The sequence below is a fragment of the Thunnus albacares genome, chromosome 3 (assembly GCF_914725855.1).
Source record: "Thunnus albacares chromosome 3, fThuAlb1.1, whole genome shotgun sequence".
NCBI classification, from domain to species: Eukaryota; Metazoa; Chordata; class Actinopteri; order Scombriformes; family Scombridae; genus Thunnus; species Thunnus albacares.
In genome coordinates this window covers 289390-312500 of record NC_058108.1, presented here as the reverse complement: position 1 = coordinate 312500, position 23111 = coordinate 289390, and the positions used below count along the sequence as shown (strand labels likewise).

At 41.5% G+C, this 23111-nt stretch overlaps 1 protein-coding gene across 1 annotated transcript in view; it reads right to left on the bottom strand.

The window, feature by feature from the left end:
* The window catches only part of si:dkey-92j12.5 (multiple PDZ domain protein), a 39442-nt gene that overhangs the window by 5697 nt on the left and 10634 nt on the right, over positions 1-23111 (bottom strand). Inside the window, exons 15-37 of the mRNA XM_044346356.1 lie at positions 22391-22576; positions 22032-22193; positions 21483-21692; positions 20579-20749; positions 19108-19231; positions 16771-16969; positions 13331-13693; positions 11585-11770; positions 10911-11088; positions 9960-10070; positions 9510-9575; positions 8950-9021; positions 8360-8459; positions 6846-7054; positions 6324-6415; positions 6090-6219; positions 5855-5947; positions 4649-4723; positions 4199-4552; positions 3814-3897; positions 3101-3294; positions 332-479; positions 161-232 (exon numbers count right to left, since the gene is read on the bottom strand). Coding sequence (XP_044202291.1) covers positions 161-232; positions 332-479; positions 3101-3294; positions 3814-3897; positions 4199-4552; positions 4649-4723; positions 5855-5947; positions 6090-6219; positions 6324-6415; positions 6846-7054; positions 8360-8459; positions 8950-9021; positions 9510-9575; positions 9960-10070; positions 10911-11088; positions 11585-11770; positions 13331-13693; positions 16771-16969; positions 19108-19231; positions 20579-20749; positions 21483-21692; positions 22032-22193; positions 22391-22576 — 3579 coding nt within the window. The remainder of the gene's footprint in view (positions 1-160; positions 233-331; positions 480-3100; positions 3295-3813; positions 3898-4198; positions 4553-4648; positions 4724-5854; positions 5948-6089; positions 6220-6323; positions 6416-6845; positions 7055-8359; positions 8460-8949; positions 9022-9509; positions 9576-9959; positions 10071-10910; positions 11089-11584; positions 11771-13330; positions 13694-16770; positions 16970-19107; positions 19232-20578; positions 20750-21482; positions 21693-22031; positions 22194-22390; positions 22577-23111) is intronic.

The window sequence follows — 23111 nt, the reverse complement described above, 5'->3', positions numbered from 1 at the left end:
AAATATATCATAGCTAAATAAAAATAGGGTAAATTCAGCAGCTAATACCATCATACATATATATATATATATATATATATATATATATATATATATGTATATATATATATTTGGAAGTCTAACATGGATTATACACATGAAGTTAAAAGAAACAGTTTACCTGGCTCCACTGTGAGTACTGCAGTCCAGCTTTAAAACGAGCCACCTCCAGGTGGACTGCTCCACTGCAATTCTATGACACATCACACATAAAATGATGAATCAACAAAAAGTATAAACCACTACTAATTAGTTGACAGACTTTGTATGTGTACGTGCAAATGTGTCAGACCTGCAGCAGCTTCTCTGCATGTTCCTGCGATGCTGCACGGACATCCTCCCCATTGATTGACAGAATCTGGTCACCGAGCAACAACCTGCCATCTGAATCTGCTACGGCTCCTTTGATGATATCTGACACAAAGATGCCCGTGTCATTACTGTTGGAAGAAAACAGAGGTCAAAAACTGTGTGTGTTTCACGCTTGTAGACTATATTACACGACCTGTAAGCCTGCTGTTTTGCATAACGTCACACTTGATTGTGCGAAGATATGTAGCATGAAAATCTGCACTTAAACTCTCCACAAATAACGTGGCCCATGTCTTCCCTGCGGTGTGACCCTATGGCCCGGCTCTCTCACCTTTATGGTGATTACTGGATGCTGCGACTGCGTGTGATTTCATTATGTGTTTATCACCTCTTTTTTACAGTAATGATCGCTGATGCTTCTCAGTCCCTGAACTAGAACTGGCTAAAGGTCTCATAGCTCAACTACAGTCTACTCTGCTAAAAAAGGGACAAATGTAATTTGCCATATAATAATAATGCCATATAATGGCCATTATAATGTCATAATAATATGACATATAATAATAAAGTGTAATGTAAGTTTTGCTCCACTAAGGATTTGGTATCACTCTCAACGTTGTTTAAATGTTAATGCATGTGTTCTATGTTCTTTTCTTTTGATCTCAGTAAAATGTGAAGCAGATTGTAAGTAGGCTGTCACAGTCTCACTTGCTGGTGCTGATTTCATATGAGGTGCCAAACCAGACAAAAGATGAGTGAAAATTGCGAGAGGAAATGGTGAGACACGTGCAAGAAAGGGCAAGTTAATGCACGAGAGAGGTTGGATTGCAGTTTAGTGACCGTTTAGTGCCGCTACAACTGTTACTTCTGTCAGGAACTTCCTGGTCACACAAATCGGACAAATTAAATATCCAAAATCAATTTCTGTCCGTGGCCCAATTTTTCATTTCCTATTTTTGACTTGAGCATAAAATCGAAGAACAAAACACAAGCTGTTGTTAGTTTTTTCTATTGGATTCATAAATGAATAACAAAATAATTATTTGTTTTTTAATTTTCCAAATTTGGATTCCCAACTGAATATGAAAAGAACAAATGATACACAGATTAACAAAAGAGCAGGTTTGATCTTTTCTGCTGCTTTAAATGACAAGCCTGTTATCAGGAAGCTTTACTGTCGTACCTGGTTCGGCAGCAGGTGGTTAAGAATCTTTGACAGCGTTTCAATGTGTTGCTTCCAGAAACAACGGCTGTATTCAAGATCATTATAACTGTGTGTTTACACGGTCTCTTAAGCAAACAGCACACAGGTTTTAATTTCAATGAAATGCTGCTGCAAATCATTGCATTGTATCATGTGAAATAGAATTAGAAAGAGTTAACAGAGACACTTCATGGCTTCAGCTGTTCCACAAACAGTCCTTCAACCTCTCTCGGGCACCTCGTCAGTCCTTCACCATCTCTTGTGTACATTTGTTTCCTCTCGTCATTTTCGTTTGGCTTTTGTCTGGTTTGTCTGTCTGGTTTTGGTCACAAGGCGCCAGCATTGAGTAATATTACTGTTACTCCGCCAAGTACATCTTGGTCTGTCTTCCTGTTTACGTGTGAACAACCTGGAGATTTGCAGAGTGGACGGTGTTGTGACCCTGTTGTGTAAAGTAGTAGGTAGTGTACACATATCTTATTAAATATTCCTGTACAAATACTTAAAGGATGTTATCTGTTAATATTTTAACAGGTGGTTCGATTTAGACACTACTGGAATAAACGTCCTGGCACCAGCTGTCGACCACTGTGTTCTCAACTGCAAAGTGATTTTGGCATCGAAACCATCCCAGGTTATTTTTGTGGTTTTATGGTTGTTAAATATGTATTTATCTGGTTTTATTTTATGTTTTCTGTTGATAGTCATAGCCCACGGCCATATTTTGTTTGAATTATTTCTCTTTTCTAGAGCTGCTCTCTAAAAGGACTCAGTAGGTCACACACTCTGTGTGGCGTCTAATTCTACAGGTCACATATGTAACATTTATAAAAGTACATAATACCAATAGTGATAATACCCAATTCTTGGGTCAGAGGCATCATCAATACATGTGACTCAGCCAGCAACTGACAGCAGGTTGACATGTGATCTTTTTCACTGAAACATCAACATAAACCTTCCTACACCTGCGTGGATCAATACACTCGCAGACTAGTTTTAAAACTAGAAAAACAAGTTTAGACAATGTTAGTATTCTGGAAAAAAGCTCATTTCAACTAATCTCATCAATAAAACAATAAGAATCTATCTGAAAAGGAAATAGGCCATACATTCGCTGAATCAGTTACTTCATTATATACAGTGACACGATTCAGCAGATGTGCGGTCTGATTTATTTCTCACCTATTTCTCGTCTTCACGAGGTGTAAGAGTTCACAGGTGGTGCGATCACACTTGTGTCAAAGTCAAAATACAATGTTGCTTGTTGATGTCATCTTCTACATCATTTCCATTGATCTGGCTTCCAGTTGCTCAATGAATGTTTTCCAAATGAATATCTCATAGCAGATCTGACTGTGCAAGATTTAGACTGGCTTTAGTTTGACTCAGGGCCCTGAATCTGATATTCCTTCTACTTATTTATTCATTCACAAATGTGCAAAATTGTAATTTGGCTGTATTACATCTAAGATTTGAACTAACGCCCTACATCATCTACCCTCGAGTTACATTTGGTCAGACACAACTGCATAGTGCATATACCTCTTCCCCACAGTGGTGAACCCCAGCTCCTCTCCAGGATGAGGCCTCAGCTCCAGGCTGAAGACATCCCACAGGTCCTCCTCTCTGTAAGCCTCCTGGTGCCTGAAGACACACAGGCAAACACGCTGGGTGGTGAGCCGCAGCACGCCGATGGCCTCATCGTGAGTGGCCTGCCGCAGGTCGATACCGTTTACCTGGGAGGTAGTGAGAGAGAGAGAGGGAGGGAGGCAGTGCGTGGAGGTGTGAAGGAGGTTAGAAGAGATGGGAACAAAGAAAATGGATTGCACAATAAAAAATGACAGGGAGTGTTTTATCTGGCTGCAGCAGGGGCTGCCCTGGACTCAACCTGCAAGCATTGCTTTGATACATCATTTACAGTATTTTTATAATAGTATCAATACACGGAGAAACATAGCTTTCACTTGACAGTGATGAATGAAGATACAAGCTCAGGAAATTTGATAACCTACATCAAAGAACAAACATTTAAATTTGACAGACAATTTAAATTTGCCTACAAATGTTTATTAAAATGTGCCCACAAAAAGATCTCTATTATAAAACAAATGATATCAATGAAAACAAGACACATTAATAATATTCCATTCTTGTATAGTGGAACTATAATGGGATACAGGTTCAATACTGAGATATGTTGACTGACTGAATAAAATGAACATAACACAGTATGTTAGTGTGTGTATCTATTATACCTCTAATATCTGGTCTCCAGCCTGCAGTCTACCATCTCTCTGTGCTGCTCCTCCATCATTCACTTCATGGATTATTACTGCCCCCTGGTGGACAAATTAGAAAACACTCGTTATTCTAGAGAGAGTACAAATGATCCTTGTATTACTTGACATTTCAGCCAATGCCGTGCAATTAAAACTCTAAATGTTTAAAGATATTAACACACTACAGCATCATCATGTTCACTGATAGCATCTCTGCTGGTGTATTCTACTGTCAATATGTATTTTGCCTTGTTGCCAGGCAGGTTTGGTGAAACATTTCCTAAATAAAGATAACACATGTCTCTTTACTTTGTTGTTTTAAATTATATGACAAAGACAAATGTCAGCTGATGGTTCTCACCAGCAGAGTGTCACATCCTCCTACAATGCTGAGGCCCAGTCCTAAACTTCCTTTACAGATCTCTATGGTGGTTTCCCTGCCTGCCACAACCGGACAGCTCAAGAGGTCAGAAGATGCTGAAGTGGATGCTGGCCAATCAGACCGGCCCGTGGGAGACGTCAGCATGGTGTTGAGGGATGGAGAGGAGGATGAGGAGGAGGAGACAGGAAGGGTTGGGGAGGAAGCTGGAGAGGGAGCGCGGGGGGGATAGGAGGCGGTCGTAGGGAGAGGTAAAGACGAGGAGGAAGAGAGACTCTTAGAGCGGCTGATGGACAGTTTGACAGTGACCTGGTGTTTGAGAATCAAACTGGACACCTGAATACAGAGAAGACAGGTAAGTCATGAATCATTAAATCAGCATGACCTTGAAGGGCATATTGTGTGTGTTTGTATGCGTGTAAGTGTTTGTACCTTGTCCACTGACAGTCCAGCCACAGGTTCATCTCCCACCGCTACGATTCTGTCTCCAACCTTTATCCTGCCGTCCTGCACACAGACGCATGAATAAAACATCGCACAAGAGCAAAGAAAAATGTATGAGAATATGTGAAACAGAAGGATAGAGAGGAAGTGGAATTAAAAATCAAACACACCCTCTGGACAAATATCTGAATAACTGTTGCCTGGGGCCCTACATGAAAGCTTATTTGTACATGATGGCATCGCTTTAGAGCATGGCAACCGTCACCATCGAGGTTAATCTGGTTGAAATATCACCAGACGTACCAAGAGACTAGACCCATCACATATAGTATCATATAGTAATGTGATGCTCATTGGAGCCTCTTCATTGTGATTATTGATTGTTAAAGTTACAGTCAAATCACTGAGGCTTGATAGACGCAGAAATCTGATGAAATTTTGTGCAACCTGCTGAAATAATTGCAAAGTAATAATTCCGCCGAGGACTAAAACTAAAATAATTGAGATGATAAAAGGATAAAAACATTAAAACAAATTAAACAGGCAGGTTATTTTGGTTATTTATATTTCTGTTTCTTAGTTACAACTGAGGTTGGGATAAAATGCAGAGATGGAACAACATACATTTAATAATAATAACACATTTAATCTGTGCTGCACTTTTCAATCACAGTGAATCTTAAAGGTGCTGCAGCGTCACAATGTTTAACATAAATAACAAGAATTAAAATGAAAAAGTCTTCCTGAATAAAAGTCTGTTTTAAACTTCTACATTTCAGTGGTAAATATTATATTTTTACTCCACTACATTTATTTAACATACAGTACATTATATAGTTACTTTAAAGGTTTTACATATAAAAAAACCAAACAGTTTATAAATGTGTTGATTTTTATAGATCAAGTTACCCGACAGTAGATAAAACAGTTAAAATGAGCTGAAACAGTAAAATGCTGTTTACACCTTTAATACATCAGTAATAATCATCCAGTAATCAAACACTCTGTCGGCCTTTTGAGTACTTTGATACTTTTTACTACTACGACAATAAAATTATAAATATATATTCATAATTCATGAAGCTGCACAAGAAACAATGATTTATGCACATTGCAGAACTTAAAGTGCATCGAGTAGATTAAAGAATAGAAATAAAAAACACATATTTATGTTGAAGATTGATTATGTCACACCTTACTAGCAGTGCCATGCTGGATCAGGGACCTGACCACCACTCCCTCCTTGGTCTCCTCTTCTGCCAGACAGAGGCCAAGATCTACATGATCCTGAACGGACAAACAACAAATGTTTGAACAATAATCGAGACGCAGTGAAGCAAAATCTGGCTGCTATACTGTTTATTGTGTCTGCTCGAGTTGTTACAGTGAAATGTGCAGCTGGAGGTCTGATTTACTGAAGGAGTTGTACCTGAGGTAGGATGATGTGATGGGTGTCTGGGGATAATCCTCCACGCTCTGCCGAGTCTCTCCGGTTGTCGACTGTGTCCTCGCTCTCTGCTCTGGATCCTGGAGCCACTTGACCCACAGCTGCTTTATTCCTAGGAAAACAAAACCAAATCCTCTGTTATACCTGAGCTGGCTTACCAACACCTTTATCTGGGGAGAAATGTAAATGCCACAAGAAAATGACTCTGCCTGTTACCTGATGAGAATGATCTTGACTTTACAGGGAGCGTTATTAATGATGGTGGAGGCGTTCTGGTGACTCCGGCCGTACAAGATCTGACCGTTGATCTGCAAGATTAAAAACATCATGTACTTTCTCCTCACCCATCTTTTCCTTTATCCCATCTATTTCCACATTAATCTGCCTTTCTGCCATCTTCTTCTCTCTCCTCCTCCCCTTTCCCCCCCGTCAGCTGCTCCTCTCCCTCAGTTTTCCTCCTCATCTCTGTTGCTCATTGCAAGACTCCAGCCCAGCACCAGCCATCCTTCAAATGCTAATTTGCCTGAAAAATCTACTGTGCCGGTACTCAACGTTGCTTTTTCATACATACCTCCTACCCACAAAAAACTGCTGCTCCTTTGCTGCTCTCATTTTTGAATCTGGTATTTTGTCTCTCTCTAGGACTCCGACCCTCTTTGGCCCCTAAACATTCCTCCCATATGTTGAGCTGAAGCTAACTGATTGTCTTCTATCATTCACATCCACTCGCCTCCTCACCTCCAGCAGCTCATCCCCCACCCGTATCCTCCCATCTAAACCAGCAGGTCCTTGAGGGTCTATATCCGCCACGTGGACACTCATGCGGGCCCTGGTGCCGTCCTTGTTGCCTGTTAGGCTGATTCCCAAGCCGTGAGCCGCGGGGTCCTTCTCTAGCTCAATCATCTGGAGCTTCCCAGACAGGCTGCCATAACGCTGGAACATCTTTTCTGGGAGAGACAGAGTTAACAAACAAGAGGTTGTTAGAGGAAGGATATGATGGCTACGCCAAAAAAACAAAAAAAAAAACTGTGGCATGCTGTATGTAATGACTGACACTTCATGTGGAGAGGAAGCATTTCATTCCAGAGGTGTGTGTGTGTGTGTGTGTGTGTGTGTGTTTGTGTGTTTGTGTGTGTTTGTGTGTGTTTGTGTGTGTGTGTGTGTGTGTGTGTGTGTGTGTGTGTGTGTGTGTGTGTGTGTGTTTGTGTGTGTGTGTGTGTGTGTGTGTGTGTGTGTGAGTGTGTGTGTGTTTGTGTGTTTGTGTGTGTGTGTGTGTTTGTGTGTGTGTGTGTGTGTGTTTGTGTGTGTGTGTGTGTGTGTGTGTGTGTGTGTGTGTGTGTGTGTGTGTGTGTGTGTGTGTGTGTGTGTGTGTGTGTGTGTGTGTGTGTGTGTGTGTGTGTGTGTGTGTGTGTTTGTGTGTGTGTGTGTGTGTGTGTGTGTGTGTGTGTGTGTGTGTGTGTTTGTGTGTTTGTGTGTGTGTGTGTGTTTGTGTGTGTTTGTGTGTGTGTGTGTGTGTGTGTGTGTGTGTGCTGCTGTAATTTGTGTGGAGGGAATGATGTCTGACATACTGTGTGTGTGTGTGTGTGTGTGTGTGTGTGTGTGTCTGTGTGTGTGTGTGTGTCTCTATGTGTGTTTGTGCTGTATGATTGTGATCAGTGTCACATATGTGTGAGTGTAGGGTGATTTATCTGTGTGTGTATATGTGCACGTCTATATTTATGTACATCGATACAGATATTTGCATGATCATCACATTAAATTCACATGTACATTATTTCAGTCTCATTGACTCCCTAAATCTTTTTTTTTGGAAAAGCAGTATTTTTGTGCCAGTTGCGACAGACTGATGCTCATCTGGGAATGAAAACAACATTCATACAACTGAAAGTTTCTCACCTGGAACAAACTGTACAGGGAAAAGTTTTACAGGCTTTCACATTCTTGGCCCATAACGCATTCACATTAAAGTCAGCCTGGCTGACCGGCTTCACATGAACATGGCACCAAAAGAAATCTGCTCATATGGTTCTTGGTTTTCAATTAAGGGACCTTTTCCAAGTGTGATCATTCTAAGAGTCATTTCTGAATGTGTGTGACAGTTTTACAGTTTTTTCTTGGCATCATGTGACTTGTACTGTGCGACTGTGACCACACAGCTCCTGTTCCTGGAGGATCCCTGTGTGTGTGTGTGTGTGTGTGTGTGTGTGTGTGTGTGTGTGTGTGTGTGAGACGTCTTTATGATGTGGACTTACTCCTGCCAGTGTCTTCCTCGTCTTCAGCTGCCGCTGTGATCGGTGTCGTGACAGTTATGGGACTTCTCCGATCCGTTCTATCAAATGTCGGCGAAGGTGCCTTGGGAGAAGTTTTGCATTATTGAACAGGCTGAGTTGGAGATGCCTCAGGGGTCCTTCAGGCATGAGTTGGACTACCCCTGAGGCTTGCTCAGTGTGCTTGATGTAGCAGTGGGAAAAACTGACAACCAGGATGAATTAATGAACACAATTTTAATGTCAGCTAAAAATAACATGAAAGATGACCAGAATCATGCATTATTTTGTAACCAACTTACAAGTGCATGGGAAATAACTTCAAAAGAATGCACTGTATATTTAGAGAGTTATGCATCTCCATCAAAGAGAAAAACAAAGGGTTTAAACAAACAAGGTAGCTGCAAGGGACTTTGAACTACAAGGGTTCTATCTACAAATATGCACGTTAATTAATTTTTTGGAAGTTGGCTTAGTGCAAATGCTAATGCAAGGCTGCTTTTAGGATCCTGCATACCCATGATAACACACATGCACACACACACACACACACACATACGCACAAATGTACCAACCTTAAAGGGGGTGGGAGTGAAGGGGTTTGTAGGGGAGAGACTAAGGAACAGACCACTGAGAGTTTCTGCTTCCTGTGATCATGAGGGGAAACACAAATATAGTGCAGTTCTACACACATCACCACCAAAACAACAAGCTACCTCTCAAAAAACCCTGTAAAGCTTCTTTATTCTTTTAGGAGTGATGTGTAGGTGTTAACGACTCATCACTCTATTCAGTATATCATATAGTATATAACATTCCTTATACACTACAGCCACATGCAGCCAAACATCAGGAGCTGCAGGGGGAACAGAAACTGAGAAAAATGACTTCACAGCTTGTCTAATGAAATATAAAGTGGTGATCACAACCTTTAAAACACAAAAAAGTAACTACAGCTCTTTGACTCCATAGGGGAGTACAGTTTGCTTCTTATTATTAATATTTCAGTGCATATTATTTCCCATACTAGAAAAGCAATGAAAAAGTTTCTATCTATCTCAAGACAGGAGAACATTTTCCATCATATGTACGTCTCTGAACAGAAAGCAGTGAGTATGTTGTAGAGCAGTGTTACCTTGCTGCTGTGTGAGTTGGACTGTGGGGTTGCAGTTAGCCTCTCATGGTTGCTGAGCATAGGAGACTGTGGGCGAAACACAGGAAACAGAGGCAGTAGGCAGATGAATGTATATGACTGTAAAACGTAGATGCTTCAAATAGAGCCTCTGAAATGTCACAGTATATGACATTAAATAGGTTTTCAGTCCGAGATACTTTTGTTCAATAAGCTCTGTATCCAGAGGACATCTCCCACACACAAATTGAACTGATGAAAGTTCTGATGAAGTTGTCCAGCAGACTATAAACTTCTCTTTGCATGCGCTGAGCATTGAGATTCAGCCTGCAGCGTCGAGGGACTCAAACGCTACACAATGTAATGTATGCATGCTGTACCTGAATATACACTGCACACTGTATTCTAAGCTAACAGAAGTTTTCTTGTGGCTGTTTTCTAACATGTTTCTACCTGAGATCTGTGTTTTCCGGACTGAACCAGGAAGACGACAGAGTCTCCAGCTGTGCGGATGGCCTCCACCGCCTGCTCATGGCTGGCATCTCTTAGATCCACACTGCACACCTTACAGACAGAGAACGGACAGAAACACTATTAGACACTATTACAGCTCTGCAGTGTTTCCTGGAAACTCAGTGGAGAAATTGATTCCAGATAAAATATTATATTATTTTAAATATTCTTATTGTCACCAACAGAACACAGAAACAAGAAAACATCTCATAATATAACTGGATTATTAGATTTGTATGTGTCGCTGGGATGAAATGCTGTTTTAGAATATTTTTCTTAAGAAGACACAGAAAAAATAATATAAATAATAAAACATGATTTAAAATCAGGAAACCAAAATATAAAGTTGAATATTTCATTTTCACATGAGGGTGAGCTGCTTCTTATTCTTCTTCGCTGGTACGTAGACAAATACAGTGTCAGCATTTAAAACCCTGTTTCCTCGGCAACAGAGACGCATCACTGGGAGGAGGGATGAACATCATCATGTGACTTTCTGTTAGTAGCTCGTCGAGAGGCATCAACAAAATATTTGAATAACTGGTTATTTTTCTTTGTAATTATGGGTTAGCTAGTATGTTTTATTATTACTGAGGTGTTTTTTGTTATTTATTCAGACAATAGGTTTGAATAAATAACATCTTCCAGTTATCTTGTTCATCAACACATGATGCTAACACATCATCATGTCACAATACAACATGTGTGTGTACACACAGTGTATGTACACCTGCGCCTGCAGCAAACGCACCACTTCTTCTTTCTCTGCCACTCACAGGCTCTCACATAAACATGCAAACACACTCTCATTTCCAGTTATTTCTAATAAGTGTCTCCCTTCCTGTCTCTGCCACACAGACACAATCAGGCACAACACTCACACACAAATACCTCCAGTATCCTGTCTCCAGTCCGAAGGGTGCCATTATGTGCTGCTGGGCTGTCGGGGCTGATGTGCTTGATGAAGACTCCCCTCATCATCTGTCCACTGCTCACTCTTCGGCCCATGCCTCTGCCTCCCATGATGCTGATACCCAGGGACTGGCCTGGTGCTCGAGTCAGCCGCACACTAAAACACAAAGCAGGATAGCAGGAACATCCACACATATTGTAGAATTGAAAATCCTTCTTACAGTACGGTAAGAACCTACTTGGTTTGAAACATTACTGCAACATTAATCCATCAGGTATGAATTCTTTCTCTTTCAGCCTCTCTCTGCTCGCTGCATAGAGTTTCACAGATTAAGTCAAAACAATAGAATATTATACCTGCCAGGGAAAGACACACAAAAGCTGGTCTTTGCATGCAGTGCAGCTTATGTGATTTATCCGAGCGGGATGCAGTCATAAATGCGATAAATACAGGTTGGGAAAGAAGTCGCCTTCTCTGAATCTAAGACATATGAGCACCGTGCTGCTGCACCCTGCTGTGAACATCACCTGTACACACTTGGATTGTGTTAAACCTTCTCTGGTGCAAAGAGGATAGAAAGAATCACGGGCAGAGAAAATGTGAATAAATACTAATGAAAACAGATGATGACTGACATCACAGTTTTACTGACCTTCTAGGTTGATCCCACGACACGGAGGTGTGAGGATAAAACTCATCATCTGTCTCTTCTTTACCGTCCACCTTTATCTCCACCTCCAGCTTCTTTGGTACTTCTGCACTTCTCTTTTTCTGCTGCACAATCTCACCTTCTTCTCTTCCTTCTTCTTTCTTCTTGTGAGATTTTGGAATCTGCCAACTGATGGTGAAAATATTAAATAGAATAAATCAAATGAAACCTGAAACATGATGATTCTGTATAAATCACTACGCTCTAAATCTGATGTGAACTTTCCCAACATAAACATGCATTTAGTTACTAATATCTGATTAAACAATTAGTTGATTCATTGATTAGTCAGTCAAAAGCAAATTAATTGGCAACAATTTAAGTCAATTATGAAGCAAATGTGTTAAAAATGATCTTGTTCCAGAAGCTCTGTTGACATGATTTGCTGCTTTTCTCTGTTATGTTAATTAAATGTGGTGTTAGATTGTTAAGAAGCTTTCGACTGGATCAAACTAGAATATTTGTGGTTAACGTTGTTGTTTTATGTCCTGACACAGTGTGACACACGACCACCTGGCAACACACGGCAGCCTGGAGTATAGTGAGTATATCTGCAGGCCTTGAGAAGATGCACTACTTTAGGTTCAAATAGCCCTGAAAATACACATTTTCTGCCAGCGAGGTCGCAGTAAGGTAGTGTCTTTATGTGTGTGTGTGTGTGTGTGTGTGTGTGTGTGTGTGTTAACACGTATATATAGTATCTCTGTATATATACACTATATATATGTGTGTGTGTGTGTGTAAGAAAGTGCTAGAGAAGGAGAGAATTTTTCATGAATATGTTTAACGGTGGAGGGCTGTAATAAGCTCATGGAGGTGAGTGATAGTGGTGCTATCTGCGCAGCAGGAGCCTATAGCCAGTTAAGTTACAGAAGAGGGCAGAACAAATGGTTCCAGCAGGGCTAAAAGAGAGCAGTCAGGAGAGGGGAGAGGATAGGACCACGGTGGGGAGAAAAAGACCAGAGCAAGATGACGGAGAGAGAGAAACAGAGAGAGAGAGAGAGAGAGATGAGAGACAAATGCAGAAACAAAGAGTCAAGAGAGAAATCTAGCGGAGAAAGAGACAAAGACAACGAATTGAAAGATAAGAGTGAAGAAAAGGCTGCAGAGAGAAATAGGAGAGAGGGAGGGAGGAGAAAGGCAGAGGCACGAAGATGGAGCGAAAGCAGGGACAGACAGAAGTGAAGCAATTCATTTTCGCTGACAGTCAGCACTGAGATCCATAAGCGAACAGCTAAATATAACTCAGAGATTCAACATTCAGAGAAGCTTTTTGCTTTTACCACAGAGAAGAATGGAGAGGAGAAAATATGGACTGGAAGAGACTCACACTGAGCTGGTTGCACACTCAAACACATCGTTTCCTCCTTGATACGCTTAATTAAAGTGTCAGATAATAACTCAGATCATTAGTATGACTTCAGCTGCCGGGCAACTGAGATGTGTGATGTGTTACAGTCATAAATTCCTGGCTACCATAAAAATCAAAAGCCTTCGGTTAACACATGAAGGAACTCACATTCCAAAGAATGTATAGATATTTCATAGTCAGGAAACACATCAACATGTAATAAAGCTGGAGCCTTGAAGTCTAATAAACCCTGGGACAGCTTTATCTTGCACTCTGGGGCCTGAGTTGGGATTAGGTGACCATAAATAATAGGCTGAGACCTCTGGATCTTATGTTACCTTGAGTCTGGGGCCGGGCTGATGGTAGGGACGGTGGCCCGGCCTCTGAATGGAGATTTGAATGAAGCAGAAGCTCTGACTGCCGCTGGATTTGGAGCTGCGGCTTTAAATCTGAATGAGGCAGAAGGTTTGAGAGTGGATACAGCTGGACCTGGAACTGGACCTGGAACAGGAACTGGAACTGGAACTGGAACCGCAGCTCTGACTGGACCGGGGGATCTGGCCGGAGCCAACGCAGGTTCTGGAGAAGCAGTCGGTGGGGTGGGGGAGGAAGAGGAGCTGTCTGCTGAGATGGATGCCAGAGAGGGCAAACAGAGCTGAGTACGGTGTTCATCCACTTGATAGGCTGGGACGTACGTTATACTATAGGAGGGTGAAAACAGTGAAAATATGAATGTGATTGAAGTTTTTTCATTACTCTGTTTTCACAGCTGCACATTTATTTCACATTCAGCATCAAACAATGACTGATGACAAGAACAAGAAGAATCACATGACACATGAGGAATGGTTTCTACATGTGATGGATGGATTATTAGATCTGCCAGTGAACGACAGAATAATGTTTTCTAATCTGTTTGTTAGACATCTGAGAGAGTAAACAGGTTTAAATTATCATCAGGTAGTCTGACAACCTTTAACCATGAGAATCATGCAGCAGTATAGAAGGGGGGGGGGGGGGGGGGGGGGGGAAACTGGACACTTGAAATTATGTTTAATAATGTTAAATAATTCAAATAATCATTAGTTATTAATTAGACACTAATTCATTGTCTTGTTTTTAAATTCAGACCTGATATACAACCAATAAACAAACATTAATTATTACTGAGTCTTTCATGTCATATACATCTGAACATGATGAGCCCCAAACCATCAACACTTCTACTGGTGGAAGATGAAAAATGTAAATATATGTTTTAATGTCATGAAAAGATTGAAGAAGACTCACTTAGATAAAGTGTTTTTAGTGTAAACCCGGATGTATCTACGCAGTGGCGTAAAAGATGTCATTTAACTGAAGTGTCAAGGACATCATTAAAGGCTCCTCCCACGTGTATTCTCGTGTGATGCCACCAGAAGACGTGCCGTTTGAATCCGCTGAAAGAGCCAATTTCTCTTTTCCACTCATGGTGGCAGATTGAATATGGAGGTCCTCTGCACTAAGCTGTTGTGACTGAGCCGTGTGGACAGCCTGTCGTATCTCAACAGAGGCGGTTTGATAGTGACAAGCCCTCACCCTTCTATGTCTGTCTTATTCTGAGGCTGCCAAAGCAACTCATCAGCCTCCACTCTCTGTTAGTTTGTCTGCAGTGGTGCCAGGAGCAGGCTAGTGTGAGTGTGTCTGTGTGTGTGTGTGTGTGTGTGTGAACGACAGGATGCATGTGTGCGTTCATCTTTGTGTGTATTGTGAGTGCATCTATGAGAGGCTCTTTAAAACGCTCTTTTATTCAGAAGCACACTGTTCAAGGTGAGATGAGTGATGAATTATTCAGAGATATTTCCCATAGCAGGAAAAAGGTGTTTTTGGAGGTTAGACCATTGAAAGGCTGTGTGTGTGTGTGTGTGTGTGTGTGTGTGTGTGTGTGTGTGTGTGTGTGTGTGTGCGTGTATGCGTGTGTGTGTGTACAAGCAACAGAGAGAGGAAGAGAAAGAGGAGGTTGAGAGAGAGTGAGTGGGTGTTTTGCAGGGCAGCAGGGTGGTGGAAGTGGAGCACATCTCCAATCAGCCAAACAAGCGTTGTCAACGTGGAGCTATAACTGCTGATGTTAGTACAAGCAATAATTTACCCAATTTCCCCTCAGGCAATCTTTAAAATTTCATCATCTAATCTAATTTAACATGACTGCAGCGCCTCAGTCAACTATGACTGCAGCGTCAAAAACAAGGTGGTAATGGAGATCTGCAGAAAAGATCATTTATGATGATGCAGTGAAAGTCGTGTTTGTGACTGAGCAGAGCACATATTTATATTTACCATGTACATAAACTCACTCATTCAGATCTGCATGGGTAGATCTAGAAAACGTCAGCAGTATTCAATTACTTATTTCAGAGGTTGATTGTTCTCTGCATTCCCACTGGACCTTCCTACATTCTGACTTTCTCATATTCCAAGCAAATAAGTATTTGAACTATGACACAAGAGAAATGTATATGAATGTAACATAAAAGACTCTCGTGAGCTAATGGTGCACCGTGTAAATCAATTATTTTGGAGGCTCTAGAGTTTGTGGTGCTGTTGAATTGTATTCAGATATACATTATTATATATTATATATTATATATTATATATTATACAGTATACTGACAGATGTTTTTTCCACTTATTGATATAAATGAGGTGGATGAAATATAAGAAACCAGCACCACAAACTAAAACCTCCCAAATGACCATAAAGTTGAATTAATTTAAGTCAACTTGAATGTAATTAATACCTTCTGTAAGGGTATGATAGCATACAGCAGGGCTGTTGTATTAGTTTTAGCTACGTCTACCTCATAAACTTGGAACTGAGTGCTTATTTCAAACCTGTGATTTACTTGTATCTGTTTCTGCAGGTGCATGATCTGCAGAGCAGTGATGGCATTTGGCATTTTTCGTGCAGGAGGCCTGTGGCACCTGCAGCACAGTTAGAATGCATCGGATTAGGAAGAACGCACTTTCAGTGGGCGTGCAAGGGGGTTGGGAATAATCACGGCCAATCAGTCTGCTCTTCTAATTGCCTCTAAAGAAATGCACTTCCTTGCAGTGGTGCACTGAAAATAAACATTTTGAGGCGTCGCAGTAGGAAAAGCACAGGTATAATTCCATTTAGCTGCTCAGTTTTCAGGGTCCTGGTATTGTGCACGCCTGCTCACACTGTCACGACTCTTACTGGGACACTTAAACAGAACGGAGTGATTGTTGATGTCATTGGTAACACCTGTGCTTTTCCTACCGTGACAAGTCAACATGTCTGCTGTGAACAGGTTTAGTAAAATCACTGCGTACAGTAATCACTACCCATAATAATTATTTTATTTCGCTTATATTATATCATATCATTTCTTACTAAAACTCTGTCTTGCTACTGTCAGAATTACCAAAATATTTACAGCTGTGACTGTACTTGATATGTCACGGTTTGTACCAGAACGGCAGGATTTCTCTCTTCCAGTCAGGAAATGTGAAGCCTCAGATCCGTTAGAACCAGGATGACGCACAGAGTGATGCAAATCCAGCCACCAAGTCTTTTTGGATACTGATTGAGGATTACTGAGAAGAGTTGATCCAGAGGAAGTTCACTGATGTAAACTCTAAAACACCCCTTAGAGCTCCCATGAAGTTGTATGACTAACACCGTGATGTAACAGTAGACGTCACCTGGTCTGTTTTCAGCCCACAACAAAACTCGTCTGCATGTTGCAATGCTGTCGGATAGTGACTGGCTCCTCACCTCATCTCTGGCCCTATGACAGAGTGTCTGCGGAGCATGGCCCTGGCCTTGGCGTTGGTCAGGTTGGAGGTATGTTCTCCGTTGATGGCCAAGATGGCGTCCCCCACCCCCAGCCTGCCATCCTGGCTAACAGAGCCCCCTTGGACCACACTGCGCACCAGCATGCCTGAGCCGTCCTTGATAGCACTCACCGACATCCCTGCCAACACGCACACACACGTACACACACACACACACAAACACACACACACACACAAGCACAGGTGAGTGGAGGGTTGGCTAAGGCTGCTTTGAATTCATGCCAAACAGACAGACAGTCGCCCAAACAAACACCTGACAGTGGCATAATCAGCATAATCAAGACAGACACTAGGCAGATTAGCACACAAACACGGCTACACATGCTTGACATTTACACAGCATCATCCCTCACAGTCACGCTCGCATAAGATACACAACTGCAAACACACACACACACGCACAACCACAGAGGGCATAGGGCACAGGTGACTGGGGGGTAACACATGCCAGTCGCACAAACACCTGACTTTGGCATTATCACATTGGACGCTAGGCGGATTACACAAACACTTCATTAATGCAAACAGGCGGAAGCAGGTAAATCAGGCTGCACACACACACACCTCCGCGCACACCTCACACACACACACACACACACAGATACACAGTGCAGACAGGAAAAGGCTACGACATATTACACAGTCTAGACTAGAGCAGTCTAATGGAGGACTACGCACATCCACAACACTATGGTCGTACATAATTTGAAGCTGGTCAAAGAAATGACTTTGTGCTTATTTTTGATCAAATAAATAGTTTATTATTTTTTGGTATTACATTCAAATTACAATAAAATCATAGTGCCTGGAATACAATCGACTGGAGACACAGCTACTGACGCTGACAGGACAACCAGGAGACAAACATTTCAAAGACATGAGAGGATGTTTTAAGGAATAATGATGAATGTTTCATAATCCAGATGAATTGAAATACTAGAACACAGCATCAAAATACATGTTTCTATTACAAATAATGCTGTAAAACCTTAAAATAACTTAGGATTCATTCCAAAGGGATTTCTATTTGTCGCTAATTGTTTTGACCTCAACAAAACTTCAGGGTTCAATAAACTTACAGTGAGTGCAGTTACTCGACACCATTCAACACGAAGTAAAGATTTCTTTATAATCATTATTTTAGACGAGCAAGGCAAGAAAAAAAGTCCTCATTTTAGTCCATCAAACCTTTTCCTTTAACAACCTGCTCTAAAAACCAAACAGTCCGACCGTTCACTGTGCCAACATGTTAGTATGTCACATTTCCAACATTGGACATACAGTCATAGTTACGCAATGGACAGAATTATACATGGCACCTAATAATAGGAAGAATGAAAAGTAGTACAAATAAATATTGTACTACTATACAATTGTTCATAAAAAATCCCCCATATTCCAGCCTTACAGACAGATAGACACCGTGACTCCATGCTGCCCCTGCTGAAGCTGTTGCTTCAAATTCAAATATATTTAGATTCACAAAACCAAAAACACACACAGAGTCTGTAAAACCCTCCACAAAACCATGCTACAGGAAATATCTCAGCAATATTTTAAACAGATGAAACCAAAGAATTCAGTGACACACAGACTGTAGGTTATGACCTTGATTTTCTCTAACTATGAACAAACACACACACACACACACACACACACACACACACAGTAGTAGTATTAGTACTGTGGTGCCTTGTTAGAGCACGTTTCTAGAATATAAATGACTTTGTTTCCTTTGCATGGTGCCTTTAGTTGAAAGTGCAGGAGCTCTTTTACACCCTGTTGTTTCCTTCCTGTCATGTTTGAATCTCCAAACATTGGACTCGCTCTCAGTTAAGACAATTTACTGTCAACACTGGCGTATAAAAACAATAATATTCAACATTCAAATTAATATTGATATCCTCATTGGTTTTAATATTACTTCTTCATGTCTTCTCATGTTGCTTTGACCTCATCAGTGGCCTCACACACACAGTCATACACACACACACACACACACACACAGTCATACACACACATAGAAACACACACACACACACACACAGTCATACAGACACATAGAAACACACACACACACACACACACACACACACACATAGTTATCATCTCCTCTCAGGTACGACGACCACATCACTTCATCACCACTCCTCTTCAGGGTAGTCGTCATCACCACCGCCTATTATCGCCATTATCGCCATGCCAGCGACGTACACACACCAAGACACCATCATCATGAGAAAGACGGAGAACATACCAAGGCTACGGTTGCCCCGGACAACAGTGATTGTCCTCTCAAAGCTGGTGCGGGGGGGCAGAGGTGGCGCTTGCTGCCTATTGTCGGCTTCCATGTCGCCAAAGCGCTGACGCAGCTGGTTTTCCTGTGTAGAGAGAACACGACAAACACACAAATAATTGTGAGCGGTGGTTGGTGAACAAATAAAAAGGCCTGAATGGGATCAACAACAATGACTAAGAACTGTAAACTCCAACAACATACTGCAGGTCAGTGTGCACACCGCTGTGGAACAAATCCTACAACTTCTACAAAAGTAGTGGATTTTGCAAAGATAACCTGGTGCATTAGTATCATCACAAACATCAGATACCTGGTGTGACATGGAAAAAGATTTCAAACAACTTCTAACTAAGTGTCCAGGGTGAAGATGTAAAACACGCAGCGAGGTAGACTTCTATAGTCCCTCAGGGCATTTCACAAAGAAAAGGGGGCAGTGAGGAGATCTTCTTTGAACCCTCACAGAAAGTAGAAGCATCACAGAAGTTCTGAAGGTACCTTTGCAACAAGCCCGTCTTTGATGAGAACACTCTGACACTTGCTGCTCGGAGTGTCAGTGTGCATGTGTGTATGTGTCTCAGTCAGTACAGTATGTTCTTGCACTAGACCAGGTGCCAATGTCGTTCAAGCAGTAAGCACTTCCACTCAGAGGCAATTGTTGGTAATTACTCAAAGGCCAGTACAAAAGGCTGCCTCAATAGGATTGAGTTGAGGCCACAATGGAGAAACAAGTCTTTGACACTGAGCACTTTCTCTGTGCCTGACCCAGTGATACTGATTACAGACGGCTGTAAGCTTCCACTATAGAACGTGAACAGAGAGAACAGACACTGTCATGGTAATCTCCTTCACAGCAGCTAAAATGGCTACAGAATCTCAGGTTTGCATAGTAATGAGCAATGATTCAGACTGCTGCAGGGTTACTGTGAAGGTTACTGGCAAGATTTTACCTGTTGAGTCTCAAACAAGTGCTCATTTACAGGATTATGGTTCATGATTAAATTCCCCTTAAATTCTGACATTTCTATTTATTCCAGATTTACAAATAACAGACAAACTCTGAGCAATACTGGCTCAAAATCTTTTAAAATGTTTTGTGTCGAGGTGCCGCTGTGGTTTAGGAAGCTGACCATGAACCACAACGTCCCTGGATTGAGTGCAGCAGCTTCTTGCATCTCTTTCTCCCTCCTTTCCTTTCCTGTCCTCTTTTTACTGCTGCTTTCTAAAGAAGAAATAAAAAGCCCAGTAAAGTAATTCTCTGTACTCAGTTGTGTGTGCAGGTTTACTCTCCTGCGTACTAACTTTGATTCTTTTTGTTCTGTTTTACAACTGAGGATAAAAAGCAAACAGAAAATGTGTACAAAGATTTGTGCAGCAATAAAACTAAACAGTATTTTTGTTGTTGATGTTAAATGAATGTTCCATGACCTACCGTAGTGGTGCAACACGGCTGGATGATGCTTTTGTCCTCAGAGTTGCAGGTGTTGGTGTTAGCCTCGGCTGCCTCAGCTAGCAGGCTGACCTGAGTGTGGCTGTCAGTGTCATCGCAGGAAGCTCGAGTGCTTCTCTCCGAGATGGGCGTCAAACCGCCGCACAGTTCCAGCTGAGAACGCAAGATTCCCAAGTTGAAATTTAGCAGTTTGCAAAAAAAATGTCAGCGTGTTTAAAAGTGAGTAAATTCACATGGAAGCAAAGAGGCTAAAAGAAGGTGAGTGTAAATTAGACACCATGCTCTCCTCTTCCCTCTCCATCTGTACTGTGGTCAAGCATTGTGTTCATCTCTCAGCTGCATTAAATATTCAGACGGCCTGTAACTGGATTCTCTGCTCCTTGTTACTAAGCCACAGTCCACAACAAAACCCTCAAGAAAAACATACATTTAACTAATTAACTTGCATATTTGTGACATAAATGTCATTTATTTCATGATTTTATTCATGTAAAATATCAGTTTGGAAAATATTTTTATGAAATATCAACCCACCTGAGAATTAATGGGTATTTGTATGTTAAAGCTCGTTATAATGAATATATGTTTAAAACACATCTCACAGATACATACTGCCAGACAATATACATTTATCAACAATGTATCTATTATTATTTATTTATTATAGTATCTATCTCTTTGATGTCTGTATGTGTCTAAACGTGAACTATTTTATATTTAAATATACTTCTTGATTTAAGGGTTGCCCTGGTAACCTGAGGGTTTAGATTCACACCCAGCCGGGGATCTTTGTATCCTCCCTCATCATCCCTCTACTGTCAAATATCCAATAATGGCATAAAATGCCCCAAAATAAAACTAACTAAGATTTGTTTTCTTCACGTACCGGCAGCGGTTTGGCAACACCGATGTGGACGGGACCATAGCCGGTGGACTTTAGGACGTGCACGGCATAATCAAGGCTGGAGCCTTCAAGGTCAGTTTCATTGACAAACATGAGTCTGTCTCCAGGAAGCAGGCGACCATCTCGATCTGCTACACCTCCAGGAACCAAGGAGCGGATTACCAGAACTGTTTTAGTGGCATCTTCTGGATCCTATAGTTAAACATAAGAATGGAACGGATGCTGAAGATATACTGTGACATATGTTAGACACAAACACAGGAAAATCAAAAGGATCGGGTGGTTTCATAAAAGGGAAAACAGTTAATGTTTGAGTGGACATTTTTGTTATTCAGAATTTAAAACAGCAACTTTTTCAGTCTCAAAGGTTTCGTGAACACATATAAGAATTTGCCCTTTAAAATACAGAAGTCCACGTGTTTTTTCCATTTTCTTAGTGTTCACCCTATCCAACCCCACACTGATATTCTTAGACTGCAGTCTAATCCAGTCTGTTCTATTTGTAGAAAGGCTCAGGGGCATGTCTCTGACCTGGTAGTCCAGGATACTGAAGCCCAGTCCCGACTCGCCTTTCTCCAGCTCGACCACCTGAGCCTCTCTCTCCCACATGGCCAGAGGAGGTGACATGGGGGGCACGCCACGTTTGGTGATGTCCTCAGCTGTAGGACAGGGAATGACACAGCCCTGGTCCAACTGAGACAAGTGAAGAGAGAGTACAGAGGGAAAGGATGCAAGAGAAGAGCATCAGTGGCACTTCTGAGTATAATTTCAATTGCAAAGGATGTGAAATATTTCTGATGTTCATATTGTTTTAAGAGGAAAGCTTAACACTAATCCCTCCATTCATCCTTCCTTCCATAGCTCATCTGTCCATTGATGCGTGCGTTCACCTTGTCATTGAACTCAGCCAGCAGCTCTTTCAGGGTGAGACGAGCATCATCGTCCTCTTCCTCATCACTGTCAGGAATCGCAGGGGGTAAAATGCGAGAACATACCAGACATATACTCATCGGCAGCTCCTTCAGAATATTGACCACCTCCTTGTGTGTCTCTCCAATGAGAGGGATCCCATTCACCTGCCAGGAAGAGAAATACTGTGTTTACACTTTCTAAAATAGATATTCCTGAGGTCAGTGATTGGCTGAGTCATGCTTTAAGCTGTTTGTCAGATGTTAAAGATGCAGTATGTAATCCCTTCCTCTAACATTAACATAACAATATTTAGAGACATGTTTGTGTGTGTGTATATGTATTAGTACTAAAAGTAGATTTTTTCAAGCAACATTTCATTTTTGGGTATCAAGTAGCAATTAGTGGCCACAGAACATCAACTCACAGCAAGCACAGTTCAGGTTGAAAGTAATAGAGGTCTGCTAAACCGAGTGAGGCTCATTTAAAAACATAGATGAACAATAGCTTTCACACGCTGGTGTCGTCTGGTGGAGATCAAAGCGTTGCACGGCGACACAGATGTTACACACTCAGAGACAGGAGGGACACCAGCCCGTCTGCAGTGTTTTCTATATTGCGAGCTGCTGTACTGTAGATTGTCCAAGAGTTCATCACACTGACTGCTCATCATGATGAGTGATATGCGTGGGTGCGTGAACT